General features: G+C 39.5%; 2 protein-coding genes across 8 annotated transcripts in view; both read left to right on the top strand.

Annotated features, from left to right (window-relative positions):
• Window positions 1–6,426, top strand: part of HCRTR2 (hypocretin receptor 2) — a 34,728-nt gene extending 28,302 nt beyond the window's left edge. The window contains exons 6-9 of one of the 3 annotated variants that reach the window (XM_033055889.2): window positions 1,447–1,667; window positions 3,628–3,749; window positions 4,850–5,071; window positions 6,238–6,426. In XM_033055889.2, the coding sequence (XP_032911780.1) occupies window positions 1,447–1,667; window positions 3,628–3,749; window positions 4,850–5,071; window positions 6,238–6,425 (753 nt within the window). In that variant the 3' untranslated portion in view covers window position 6,426. The remainder of the gene's footprint in view (window positions 1–1,446; window positions 1,668–3,627; window positions 3,750–4,849; window positions 5,072–6,237) is intronic. The other 2 variants (XM_033055890.2, XM_033055891.2) reach the window with 2 other exon arrangements.
• Window positions 6,427–7,420: 994 nt separating this feature from the next.
• The window catches only part of GFRAL (GDNF family receptor alpha like), a 33,547-nt gene continuing 26,494 nt past the window's right edge, over window positions 7,421–14,473 (top strand). For 3 of the 5 annotated variants that reach the window (XM_033055895.2, XM_033055893.2, XM_033055892.2), the window contains exon 1: window positions 7,421–7,505. In XM_033055895.2, coding sequence (XP_032911786.1) covers window positions 7,448–7,505 — 58 coding nt within the window. In that variant the 5' untranslated portion in view covers window positions 7,421–7,447. Of the gene's footprint in view, window positions 7,506–11,713; window positions 11,784–14,473 lie in introns of those variants that run through there. The other 2 variants (XM_033055897.2, XM_033055896.2) reach the window with 1 other exon arrangement.

Genomic DNA, 14,473 nt, shown 5'->3' with positions numbered 1-14,473 from the left:
CACTTCTCTGCAAGTAGGGCAAATCCCTTGTAATAGGGCAGACCTGCAATTGTGAGGCTTGTAAGTGTTGATTTCAGACATGTGAGGGGGAACCCAAAGATTAAGTGCAAGGGCCTGAGTTGTTTTAAATCCATGGATGCATTAGTAAAAATTATGTGTTATAACTTATCCCCAATTTTGCTTCATAGATTTTCTGTCCATTACAAGGTAGTTTTGCCAAAATGTTCCAATAGGTGTAAATGATGTTTTGTGGTGCACATAAATGCTGAACTAAGGGCTTGTCTGTGCAAGGAAAATATTCACACATGTGGCCTCTCCCACCCCCACCAACAAATAAATAAATACACCAAAACCAAAAACCAACCAAAAAAACCCACAAAACCCCACTAAAACCCCAACATAGTAGGCTTTCTAGAAAAATTCTGAATGTGCGTGCTTTTTAGCTGACTTTTACATTTCTTAAATAAATATTTTAAAAATTCATCATTTTCTGGTCAGACTGTCTAGATAAGCCCCATTAAAAAAAAAAAAAAGTTACAATAGGTATTGTGAATTTTCCAGATATTTTTGAACTTGAAATATTTCACATGAGATTAGTCACCCTACACACAATTGTACTACACATAAATAAAACTGTATTTCTAGCCAAGAAGTTTTTCACACTGTATAACATTGAAAATATTATAAATGTAATTGTAATAGAGTACTCTAAGAAAGTCCCTGACATCTGCAGTCTTTCACATTTTGCTGCAGGCAGGAAGTAATTTAGAAGAACTGAAGCAAAGTTGTTTTACTTGGCTTATGTGAGGGCACAGAAGACAAAAACCAATTTTTTTTAATAGCATAGTCCTACATATACTCATTGGAACATGTCTTTAACTAATCTGATTCTTCCTGTTTCTTGGCACTTTTCCATGATTTCTCCCAATTTTGAAGGACTTTGCAGAGAGTTCCACACTTCTGCTGTGATTATTTCTTTATCTATTTCACAGTCATTTAGGTTGCATGTATGGAAGTTTTATGGCACTTAAAGCTATGCAGATTTTAAATCCTTGTTTTCCAGTACTGAAAAATTGTTTGGTATCTTATATTAGTAGCACATTAATGGGAAAAACTACTCTGCTATACAACAAAACAATTAATGTAGAACTTTATAACAATGTAATTGCAGCAACAGAGTTGGTAATTTTGATAGTCTGAACACACAAACAAGACATGTGGGAAGTAAAGAAAATTTGAGGACATCAGTTGATATCTGTGTATAAAGCACAATTTTTTATGCAATCCCTCTAGTGTGTCTGAAATACAGTTTGTTTCCTGCAGCTATATAAATTTAATTTAAAAGTCCTTTTTATCGCTGTGTGCTTACATTGTGTATGTGAAGGTGTCTATTTTCCTGCAGAAAAAATCAGGTTTTAAAAATGCCCCTTGTCTTGTCTGCCTTAGATCCCAGGAACTTCTTCTGTTGTTCAGAAGAAATGGAAGCCTCAGCAGCCCTCAGCACAGCCTCGAGGGCTGGGACAATCAACAAAGTCAAAGATTAGTGCTGTGGCAGCTGAGATAAAACAGATTCGTGCAAGAAGGAAAACAGCACGTATGCTAATGGTTGTCCTTCTGGTTTTTGCACTTTGCTATCTACCAATTAGCATCCTCAATGTCTTGAAAAGGTAAAGTTCATCCCAAAATATAAACACTTGGTAAAGCTTTCTGTCTAAAAACAGTCCTCTGTTACAAGATTCCTTTTATTCTGGCAGATATTTTTGAAGGATAAGTTTACTTATTGCATGGTAAAGAAGTGGAAAAGAAGCATACAACTGCAAGAAATTATTATATATTATATATATTCAACCTATCCATAGTACTTACACTAGAGACCAGATTGTGGAACTCTTATTAACAAGATCTTCCTCATGAAAATGATCTAACTCATCCTCATTAAACATTATCATTTACATGGGATTACAGCTTGTTTGCTGTAAATGCTGCCATGGAAGCACAGTCACCTAAAGCAGCAGCTGAAGGTTAGCAGCAGAGTGCAGTGTTGTGTCTTGGCTCTGAGGCTGTGAAATACTGAGTTCAAACCTAAGCTACTCATGCACAGTTTGAGACCTTAGGTTAACCCTTCACTTGGTCCTATGAAGCTGTATTTTAATTTTTTGTCTTTTTCTCTCTGTGCATTTAATGTGTATGTAATTGTGTACACTTTCAGTTTTTGTATAGTGTCTGACAGACTGAGGCTTTGGTGAAGTTAGACCTCATGGGCCCCCTGGAATACCAATAAATAATGGCATGTAGTGGAAGATCTGAATATCGTAAAAAATAATGCGCGTGTTATTGGTGCTTTTTTAATTGGAGTGTTATCAGAACATTTTAGTTTTTAAGAGATTGTTTCAAAGTTTAAATACATCCCACTCCATTCTGGCCTTTCCTTGAGGCCTAATTTAAATACTTTTCATTCTGAAGTCCTTCGTAGAAAACACAGAGAGAAAACTACAGTAATTTCACTACTATAAGGCGCACCCTTTTGACTAAAATTTTCCCCGGAACCCGGAGGTGCGCCTTATAGTCCGGTGCACCTTATCTGATGGACAAAGTTAAAAAAATTTGCCTACCCGGAAGTGAGAGCTGCGAGCCACGGGGGGAACTGGCAGGGCCATGGCTGCGAGGTGGAGGCGGGGCCGAGTGGCGGCGGGCATGCCCCAGCCCTGTGGAGGCAGAGCCGCCCCTCCAGAGCCACGCCCCGGCCCCGTGGAGACGGCACGGAGGGACAGCAGCCACAGCCTGGCCCCGGTAAGGCAGCATGGAGTAGCGGCGGGCATGCCCCGGCCCCACTGGATACAGGCGGGCCCAGGGGCCAATGGCTCCCAGGTTGAGGCGGGGCCTCGGCCAGCAACCGTGCAGGGGGAGCTGGGGGCGGAGCCTCACTGCAAAAAAAACGTGCGCCTTATAGTCCGGTGCGCCTTATCTGATCTACAAAGTTGCGAATTTTACCGACTCCCGGGGGGTGCGCCTTATAGTCCGGTGCGCTTTATGGTCGTGAAATTACTATATTTCCAGAAGATGGTTCAGAACACCTACAACCTGGAACAGAGGAAATGCCAGGCTACCTCAACAACAATGGCAGAGTAGGCCCAGAGTTAGATTTTCACTTCAATGGCAGAGGTGATGTGTAAAGAGTCTGGGAAATGCAGTTTTCCCTGCAGGACAGAAGCTGCTACAGTAGCTTCAGGTTTGGGGCCAGTTCAATGCCTTTTCAATTCCAGACATATTTGGAGAGTGGCCTAGAGAGTGTATTGGAGAGCCAGGAAGCTCAGTGACATGAGTATATCAAAAGCAACTTTTCCTGTCTTTTCTTGGCTTATGTGACACTAGATGACTTAACTTACTTGGCAGAAAAGTTGAGCATCTTCACCATGGTAAAGCCTCAGTTGTGCTAAGCCACCAAGACAGGAGGCTGAGGGTTGCGGAGAGGATTTCATTCTCTCAAGTAAGAGAGCATTGCTGAATCAACCTTTCTGTGGTACTGCAAATAAGTTATCAGAGATAAAATTAGGCTAGAAATTGTGAAATCTTTTTAAATGAATTCTAATTTTGCCATCTTTCAGGTTTGCTCTTCTCTTTCTGTAGGGTTTTGGGAATGTTTAATCATGCAGATGACAGAGAAACTGTATACGCCTGGTTCACATTCTCACACTGGCTTGTATATGCAAACAGTGCAGCCAATCCTATTATTTATAACTTCCTCAGTGGTAAGTTACAGTTACCTAGAATTCAAGTTGAATGTATAATTTGAATGTAATGAGCCATAGCAAAAATTAACGACTGTGTAACTTCAGCTCAGCTCCTCCAGTGGGAGCTAGATCCTCTTCCCAGAAGAAGTTGCCTGAAGTATCCCATTACCTTCAGGCTGTCTACCAATAAGTTACCTAGAGTGTTCCAGGGCCTGAGTTCAAGTACTAGAGTGTGACTGTCATGACACTAATGTGGTAGAGAAGTTCCTGGAATGACTTTGATATGAAGTGATTACCATTCCTCTAAACACTCCCTGGGTGCTCTCTGGCAGGTAGCACAGTCCAGGGGCTGTCCCCAGCTGGCATGTTATATTCAACTATTGGGATTTGGAGGCTGTGAGTCTTCAACAGTACTTGCATGACCAGACCATGCCAAGTAGGGCCAGCTTCAAAGAACCAGCCAGGGTGTTGTTTACTTACTAGTATAGATTTGCATTAGTTTGTATATGTGTCATTTGGCTTGGAGAGCAGAATCAGGACATGAACAGGTGGTATTGCAGCTAAATGCAGGGAGGCAAAACTCTATTGATCCTCACTACTTATTGGCCCACTTTAGTTATTTTGTGGCGTGTAGTATGAGAATGATCTGAACAGTTTCTTCTGAGCCCCAAAAGCATGGGACTGTCAATAGTGTTTCTTCTTTTAAAATCTACTAATGATAAAACACAAATTAGCCATGCTCTCTCATTTCACATATCAAGTAAGGATTCAATCATTCAAGGCTGTATTTGATTAATTTTTTTTTTGTTACATATGTACTTAATCAGCAGACTATCTGTGAGGTGGTTTCATTAATCATTCTAGTTTGTCCATTCTGTCTAGCCAAGAATAATTCAGTCTTCACATCACACCTCACATGTCTTCTTAGAGAGGTTGTCTTTTTTCTGTCTTTCTCCAAGATGATTAAACTGTGATTTTCTGCTTCTGCATTGGAAGAGAATCTGGGTGGTTCACGTTAATTTTGCTTTAGATAACTCCTTTATATCCGAATCTATAAAGTTTGATGAAATGCGGTTTATAGTACAATTATTTTCATGAGTCATTTTTGTGGTTGACAGGGAAATTTAGAGAAGAATTTAAAGCAGCATTTTCCTGTTGCATCTTTGGCATTGGCAGCCACCATGACGAACGGTTCACCAGAGGTCGTGCCAGTACAGAGAGTCGGAAATCCTTGACCACCCAGATCAGCAATTTTGATAACGTTTCAAAACTTTCAGAGCACGTTGTATTGACCAACATAAACACAATTCCATCAAATGGTACTGCATCTATTACCCACTGTTAGTATACTGGTCCCTATGCCTTTTGATCCCATAGAAGTAAATTCCAATTGTGTCTCCGTCAATATTGGGATCTGAGCACAAAGAGAGAAGCGTGTTTAAGAGTAACTGTAAGAAAAGAAAATTAAAATAAATATTTTATAGAATATGCCATAACTTTGATTATATAATGAGGAAAGAAAACTTCATCACATTTATTTCAAAAGTCATGTTGCAAATAGGGAGGGAGTAAAGCAGTCATATTCTCTACAAATATTTTCTTTGAATACCTACTTCTTTTAGACTCTGAAGTAAATAAAGAGCAAGTACCTGAAAGTATGAAAATTATTTTCCCTGTCATTGGATAGTGTTTATGAATAGCTGTATTCTACTCTGATCTAATTATCTGAAGTTGTGGTATATTTTATAACAAATACTTTAAACCAAATTGAGTGTAGGGATTGAACTACCATTATGCCCTTTACTATTTCAAATTATCTGCTTAGCGTTCTGAAGTTAGTTAGGCTGATCAAATAAGAAATCCATATTAATTTATTTTACAAAGTTTTCTGTTCCTTTGCATGTTAGGTAGGCAGGAACAGCTGGGAAGCCACTTTTCACTTAATGTAGAAGGAATGGGGTTTTCTTCTGAATTCAGTAGTACTGCCATTCCTTTATGTATGGCACAAGCAGAGTTACAAATATGAAACCTGAGAGCGTGGCTGCAAATTATGTTTTACCCTTTGTTTCTCATTTATTACCGTTCTCTCTATCCTCTGCTCATGGCAGGGGAGTTAGATTAGATGGTCTCTAAATGTCTCTTCAAACCCAAACTGTCAATGATTCCATGACTGACTTGTAAACAGGAAGCTGTGGTGCTCTGTTGGTCAGAGTGGCATCTGGATAAGGAACCAGAGGGCAATTTACTAAATAGTGCATATTAATAAATAGTAGAACACATGAAAATGTTGAAAAGTTTAAAAATCAAGATTTATGTGTCAGAAATGGCCTTAGTCTTCAGCCAAGAATCTTTCACTTAAAATTTTCAAATGTAATTTGAAACATTTTTTGGAAGACCATTTTATTAATAGATTATCACCTGCATAGTCTTCAGAGAGAGAGAATCAGAGAGTGAGTTAGCCAGCCACCTGATACAAATGATGTTAAAATCTTTATTTTACCTACAGATATCCCAGCTATGCTCAGCCCATTGAAGTCAGCAGAACTGCATCTCCACATCCCTGGGATGAACATGACTTCAAATATAGATGAGGCCATGAGGGTTTCTGCAGAAGAAAAAACAGAGAATGCAGAGTGGGATAAATTTGTCCCTAGCATAACTAAACTTACTTCAATGGAGTTACAGCAAGGATGACTTTGGCTCAACACACTACAACTGCCAGAGATTGTCACATGCTTTTAGCTGTGGTGCAGACTACAACTGGACAAAGGGATTCCTCCAAATTAACTGCCTATCCTCTATTTTCTCAGTCTTACAGAAACCTACTTACCTCAGTATGAGCTAAAGAACGTCTTTACAATTCTTTTTAAAGATTGGATTGTATCATACTTTGTAAATATTGTAGATATTTATTTTTATATATTTTAGATGCTGTGAAATATTCTAAAAGGTATCACATAAAGAAATCTAAGTATTTGAAAGAAGGCTCAAACATTTATTTATATCCACTTTCTATGAATGATTGACTCATGTATAAGGAATGCTTACTTAATGCACTAGTGATATTATGGCATTACTTTGCACTTCTTTTTCTGCAAACCCGCTTGTAGTAAATTCTATGTTTATTACGGAACTTTCAGATTGATTTGGGGAGAGCCCATATTACGTACTTTTCTAAGTACAGACATGCTTCTAAGGTGTGAATCTAAAGCGCTGAAAGTCACACAGGCTCATAAGATTACACTTAAACAGTCTTTTTTTAAAATTTTATTTCAGATTTGAGTGCCTAAAAAGTAACTATTTAAATAAAACTTATGTGATGCTCAAAGGTGCTATAGGCTTAAATTTCCTACTCAGGCCAATAGGAACAACAAGTGTCAGCACCACTGAAGGACAGGACATTTTAACTTTGGTAGCTTGTTTTGGTACATAACATGTAAGTGTTGCTCCAGAAGATCTCTGAAAACCTTTAACATAGGAAACATTAGTTGTATTTCTTTTTCATGACTTCTCTCTCAACTGCCATTTAATACTAAAGATACAGTCAATTTACAAATCTATATATCCATTTATGGGATAATCTCTCTGGCCTGGAGCTTCCTACTATGTATTGTATTTTTCTCCTTAAAGGATGAAGATGGTGCACCACTGGAGACTTAGTCTTCTAGAAGAATGCGGTCTGTTGGTTAGAAAAAGGTTAATTATCAGAAGCTGAGATGCAATTTCCCTGTGGCACTATACTTGTGTTTCAATCCAGATTTTTCAAAAGAAAGGGTAAGATGGGAGAGAGGACTTTTTTTTCATTAAAAAGGGTTTGGTATAGAAAGAAGACAGTCTCATGCATTCAAATGTTGCTATAAAGCCAACTATTAATTGACCAGGTGTTATTTGATTACATTTTGTAAATATTTTTTCTATATTTTCCTTGGACCTAATGTCATGCAATGTACTATCTGTCATGGCAACTATAGTTTTATGAAGTGCTTAATCACTTTATGCTTTAGCCTTCCCCAGGAGCTGCTCGACTTAACATTGTTGCAATTTCTCCTAGTTTATATTGATGTTAAGTGAAAGAAAGGGATTTGCATTCATTTGTATATTAAAGTTTTCTATTTAAATAGAAAAAGGAGAATTCTCTTTTTTTATTAAAAAAGAATAAAGAAAAATATCTAAATGGACAGAATGTTTAAATATCAAATAAAATAATAGGTATTTCAATATTCCTATGTGTAGGCTTAATTTTTAAGTATAGCTATTATGTCGATGTTATTTCAAGAAATTATTTGCTTTGTCTCTTCTAAGAAAATAAAACCCAAATAACTGCGGAAAGCACAGCAGGATTTGATTTCATAACTATTGCAATTCTTATATCTTGAGAAGGCTATTTTTTACTCTTCAACCATGGAAAATGCAGAATTGTTAAAAGCTGTTGAACAAGATACATTTTTTTCCTGTGTAATTTGAAATGATTGAACAAACAGCTGCTGAATTAAAACATTGGGGAAATGGAATTTTAAAAAGTTCTCTAAGTTTTTCTTTTGTTTAGCTGTAAGCAAATAAATAGTCAAAAAGTTAAAAACTAGTATAGCAATCCAGCTGCAAAATAATTATCAGTAATTTGAGACTTAAAATACCTCAGCCCACGGTTGAAAAATGTCCACTATGCCCAAATTTGGTAAAGCTATACTTTTATTTCAGAAAAAGTATTTTTGGCTTTTCCTTGAAGAAAGAGAAAGAATATAGAAAGCAATGGTTATTTAAGAAAACCTGGACAGTGTAAGAGGGAAATATGTATGCTTTTCAAACATAGAAGGTCACTGGTGAAGGCACCAAAATTATTATGCTTTGTCAGATGTGTTGCCCAGATCCCTGTGAGAAAAACAGAGAGGAAAAAGGGTGCAGTGCTCCTAACCTGAGCCAGCAAACAAGGAACTAAAACATTGGTGTTAGTGATGCTCATGGAAAAATCCTAATTAACATCTTTCTAAAGAGGGGGTGAATACCACCTGGTGGCACAATTTGTATTTATTTTTGATGCTACCTTAATTCCAGGGGGATAAATGGTGTTAGCTAAGTTAGTTCTGAGTTAAGAACATCACTAAAAGTCAGTGGCAGTTTTTGGAGCCTGGAGGTGCTCTGTCCCATGTTAGAAAGGGAGGTTCTGACCTTAATTTTGTCTTTTTAAGAGAAATTGCTCTCTTTTTTATCTTTTCTTATTTTCACTTAGATCTCCAGAATTAAAATGTTTCAACATTTCTAGGAATTTCTTTTAACCACAACTTTAACTTAGCAATACTTTTTATGTGCAGAAGATAAATAAAATATGAGACATTCATTAGCAAATGATTCTGGGTTTTCTCTGGACAATTTATATTGAGTAAACAGCATATCTTTCAGACACAAATTATACAATCAGATGTTATATCAGATTTGAAATTCTAAGGATAGCTAGAGAGAGCTGACTAATTTTTGTTAGAGACTATGTTTATGAAGCTAAATATTGGTGAAATATGTTTATCAAGATTAATATTTGGTTATCTTTATGAAAATAATTTTAATTAAAAATATTTTTATTAAAATATTCTTATTGTTTTATTTAATTAGTTTCACAAAATTCAAGAAATAACTTTTTAAATTAAAATAATCACTGGGAGAAATAAACCCAATAGTGAACAATAGCCAGCAATGGAGATAGAAATAGCTGTGAGAAGAGAGGGTTTAATGAAGGAACATTTCTTATCCAGCATATAAATACTGAAAGTTATCTGAAAGCTGAGCCTTAATTGGGTTTTGTAACCTATATCTGCTTTGCTATTCTAATATTTCCACTATTGAAATGGAGAGAAATGGAGAAATGGAGTTCTCATGGCATTGTTTCTGTTTGTCCACAGCAGCATTAAATGCAGGGTTTAAATCACAGCATATTTGTTCCTGCAAATATAAGTTGTTGTGCCACCATCATTCAGGTGCTTTGTCTCCCAACATATTTCATAGTTTTGTAGGTTTGCTATCCTGACCTGTTTCTCCTTTACTGTTTTCACTGTAGTGATAAGCTTGTGCCTTGCAGTCACAATGAATGCAAGATAATATCTCCCTGTCTCCACCTCCAAAAACACGTTTTTATTTTTCTTCTGGACTACACAGAGACAACCATCTCATTCTCTGATATTACCAAAATTGATATGTATTATTAACCTGGGGAGTGCTTTATATGGATGCCTGGATGGAGAATACACCAAACATTAGTTTAACTCAGTCCTTACTCTATGAAATATCATAACTTACTGCTGCATTTTACAGTGGTTTAAGGTAAAGGCAAATTTAGCTTTCTGACCTAGAATTTGTGTCACAGCTAAAATTATTTTGATCTTTCAGGCTGTTCCTTCTACTTGATAATTAGTGTTTATTGGTGGCTGTTGGATATATTAGGTGAAGTAATGTATTAATTATTCAGCAATTTAAAAAGCCCAAAACCAAATATTTAGTAATTTTTTCATTAAGAGTTTACATAAATAATGCAGTTAAAAAAACTAAGCTAAAAGATCTGTATTAAAAAAATATATAAGAAATTACATGCAACATTGATCTTTTCTGAGCTAAGAAAAATAACTGAAATCTGGACTTTGGGTCAAGTTTTGCTTTGTCAGTAGGGACAGGATTTCAACCACTATATCTGTCTCTCTGATAGCTAAGCTGGAAATTTTAAGACATCTTTTTGTTCAGGCATTTAAGGACCAAATACAGTTTAAAATGTTCTGCATGGGATAGGCCACTTGTGATTTACGAGTAGCATGGAGAAATCAGTAGGGATCTGTTGCTTCCTCCTCCTTCCAGTGCAAAAGCAAAGAGCACACACTGAAGTCAGCAGGTGTATGATTGCATCCTTTATGGTTGACTGCTTCATTGTTAAGTACCAAGTCAGCTGCTGACTTTGGTGTGGCAAACTGTTTTTTGAGGTATTTTAGTGAAACGCCTGAGGTTACATTCATAATCCAGCCTGGGTCTAGGTTATAGATTAATTATTTGTTCCCCTCATCTCCCATACAATGTATTCCATGGGTCTTACTGGTCAAGTCTGTATTTCAAATCTGAGATGAAAACAAATTTGCTTCTAAAATGTGTTGAAAAGTGCTTACAAAAGGTGACAGGACATAGCAACAGGCATTTTCCAAAGAGCTTACAGGCAGCCACCAAAGACCTGCTCTGTTAGTTTCTCTGGACATCAAATGAGAACTGAGTGCAGAGGGAGCGCCAGATCCCGTGGAAGATGCTCAAGAACTCATCTGGACTCAGTCCGGCTCAGCGACTGTGGCGAGAGAAGGAATGTGAGCAGAGGGTGTGACAGCAGCAGCAAAGGCCTCTCCCGGCACTGGGAGGCTTCACTCGCTGCCCCTGTCCTGGGCAGTTGCAGGAACACGGGCAGGGACACGAGTAGGGACACGAGCAGGGGCAGGGGCAGAGACAGAGGCAGGGGCAGAGGCAGAAGCACAGGCAGGGGCAGGGACACGGGCAGGGACACAGGCAGGGACACGGGCAGGGACACGGGCAGAGGCACAGGCAGAGACAGGGACATAGGCAGTGGCAGAGGCAGTGGCAGAGGCACAGGCAGGGACGCGGGCAGGGGCACGAGCAGTGGCAGAGGCAGGGGCACAGGCAGGGGCACAGGCAGGGGCACGAGCAGTGGCACAGGCAGTGGCACAGGCAGGGGCACAGGCAGGGACACGCAGTGGCAGTGGCTGAGGCAGTGGCACAGGCAGGGGCGCGGGCAGGGCAGAGGCAGTGGCACAGGCAGGGGCGCGGGCAGGGCAGAGGCAGTGGCACAGGCAGGGGCACGGGCAGTGGCAATGGCAGAGGCAGTGGCAGTGGCACAGGCAGGGACGTGGGCAGGGGCACAGGTAGAGGCAGAGGCAGAGCAGGGGCACAGGCAGGGGCGCGGGCAGGGCAGAACCGCCGGAGCGGGGCGGGGCCGGCGGGCGCTGTCCCCGGGCCGGTGCTGAAGGGGCGGCGCCGCTCCGGCACCTGCGGCCGCCATGGCCGCGCTCCTCGGCCCCGGTGAGTGCCTGCGCCTCCGGCAGCTCCGGCAGATCCGGACCTTCGCCTCGCCCCTCGCCCCTCGCCCCTCTCCTTTCCTCCCCAGGGCTCTTTCTCCCGCGGGTCTCCCGGCGGGGCGCGGGGCACCGGGGGTTGTTGGCAGCGGCTCGGGGAGGGCTGGGCAGGGCTGGGCAGGGCAGGGCAGGGGAAGGATGGAAGCGGAGGGAAGGATGGAAGCGGCGGGGACTCCCCGGCTGGGACGCCCTGTCCGAATGAGCAGCCACTCGTTCGCTGTCTGGGGAGCGCTGGGTGCTGCCAGCGCTACGCACAGGGCTGCTGACATCTCCTCCGGGTTTGAGTGGAGAAAAAGGGAAAATCGACAAAGCTGGCACGGAAAGATTTGGTACAGGTAGAATATGATGAGACAAGTATGTTTTAGTTTTTGTTATTCTCCTTCTCTACTCACTACATACTCTATACATGCTGCTTGTCTCTTTAGCACCCCACTACTCTAAACTTGTATTTCTGTGTTAAAAGTATTCCGCAGGTAGTTCTGCCTCAGATTTTGTTAGAATAAAGTTGTTATTTATCACTTTTCAACTATGTTTAAAGTATATTCAGCTGTAGTTTGTTATTTTGCCTTCAGAGCTTGTTATTGGATAGAAACCACAGCTTGGTTTCCCAATATTCATTATTACTTATTTACATTTTTTTAGGATTGCAGAATTGGGGAATGTAATTCCTCCATTCCTCAGTTCCCAATCTGCAAAATGAAGGTGCTAAAATGTTCCTTTCCTCCCCTCCTTTTGACTTTAGATACCAAATTCTACAGAGAACAGAGAATTTTACAACTACTCAGTGAATCAATAGGCTCTTGCATAAAAATACAGACATCTGTAGAAATTTAAATGTGTCTTCTTGTCAATATGGATCCCTCTAAAAGTTTTAGCTACAAACTAACTCTTGATGCCCTGGACTCATTTATGTTGAAGTCACTTAGTATTCCAATCAATAGAATAAATAAGTAAAGTGAGAAATTAAAGTAATAACTGTCAGTTTAAGGAATTGCATAAGCTGCAGTGCCCTCAATTCTAAAATCATATAAGACAGTTTGTTTCATGTAGGCTTCTGGCAGTGTAACCCCTCTGTACTGCTAAGGAAGCAAAGACCCATCCATAATGTGTCATTAGACCTAGGGAAGCTGAAGTGCCTTCAATCATAGATTAGGCTACTCACCTCTTTTATTTTGCATAAGCATCACCTCCTATTTCATGACCAGTTTCCAGGTAGGTTCAAAATGAGCAGCACTGTGAAATACTCCCTAAAAAGTAGCAGTAAGGCTGTGCAATCAGTCCTGTTTTTGACTGTTTCAGCCACTGGTCCTTGAAAACTGTCTCAACATGTGGAATAGAGCACAGAAACTTTGTGCTATGAATCCTAGTCAGATGAGTAAATCTTCTGTTGTGCTAGAACCTAAAAAATAGATAAATGGTCATCCAGCAAAATACCTTTTATTAATAAATTTGTGGGTTTGTAATTTTGTATTGTTTTATATATGCAGTTATTTTCACCTGTAAGGTATTTGGCAACTTTTTTTCTCTGTCATCTGGATAAGTAGTGAGTAATTCCAAAATTGTCCCTGTGGACAGGGCCAGGTGCACATTCCTCAATGTCAAGAGGTCGGAGCTGTTTTTATCAGTGTGTCTCCAAGGCTGATGAACAGACAGCCTTGGAGTGTTTCAGGCTGGAACTCACTGAAATCACCACCAGTCCTGCAGAGATCTGAGAACTGCCAGGAATATGCACAACTGAGGAAGGATTAGCACCAGCTATAATAAGCACATGTGGCCTCTTCTTTGTCTCATAGGCACACTAGTTGCTGCTGCACCTGTCAATTATAAAGTATTAAGTGTTACTTCATATTTATCGACATGCATCCAAAAAAGTGTTCCCTACAGCAGCATTATTGTATCACTGGTAAATAATTTCCAGGAGGGATGGCATCACTTCCAAACAGTAGTGGCTCTTTAAGGTTGTCAAGAGGGATATTTGATATAAAATTTCTTATTCTAAAATGTATCATTGGAAAAATTTAATTTCTTTGAATGGGGTCTGGACAAATCCTGAGGCAATATTTCATGCCTTTTGCACACGACGTTTAAGGGATTAAACAATGCTGGAAACCACTCAAATGAACTTACCTGAACATGAGGGGGGAAACAGTATTTTGTCAGAGAGATGCTGTGTCCTTCAGCAACTAAAGAACATCAGGTTTTCAGTAGGTAGTTTGGTAAGGCCTGAAATCAGTGACTGAAACTTAATTTTATAGAAAATAAAGATACATGATTGCAAATTAGAGGTTGTTTTACCATGGGAATGTTAATGAAAGAGCAAAACTCCAGCTGATTTATCCTTTCTTAACAAGGCAATTTAATTTTCTACTGATAAGTCGCAGGCAGTGCTGCTTTAAAATTCTTTAGCTTGAACTTTATAATGTAGTTAACAGGCTTAATGCCCTCGAGAAAACAGGTAAAGACATAGATGTGAGGGTTTCTTTCAAGAAATGATGCATGAAGTAAAAATAAAGAGAGTGAAGAGTACTGTATTTATAAAATAAAATCATATTTACTATCTAACAGTGGTGTTGTTGTCAAATCTCTTTCACACACTCTATTCATAAGAATTCCTAAAAAGCCCAGCTTGATGAGATT

This window comes from Catharus ustulatus, chromosome 3 (assembly GCF_009819885.2).
Source record: "Catharus ustulatus isolate bCatUst1 chromosome 3, bCatUst1.pri.v2, whole genome shotgun sequence".
Classification (NCBI taxonomy): domain Eukaryota; kingdom Metazoa; phylum Chordata; class Aves; order Passeriformes; family Turdidae; genus Catharus; species Catharus ustulatus.
Note: the sequence above shows the minus strand (reverse complement) of the source record. Positions and strands in the feature narration are given on the sequence as shown.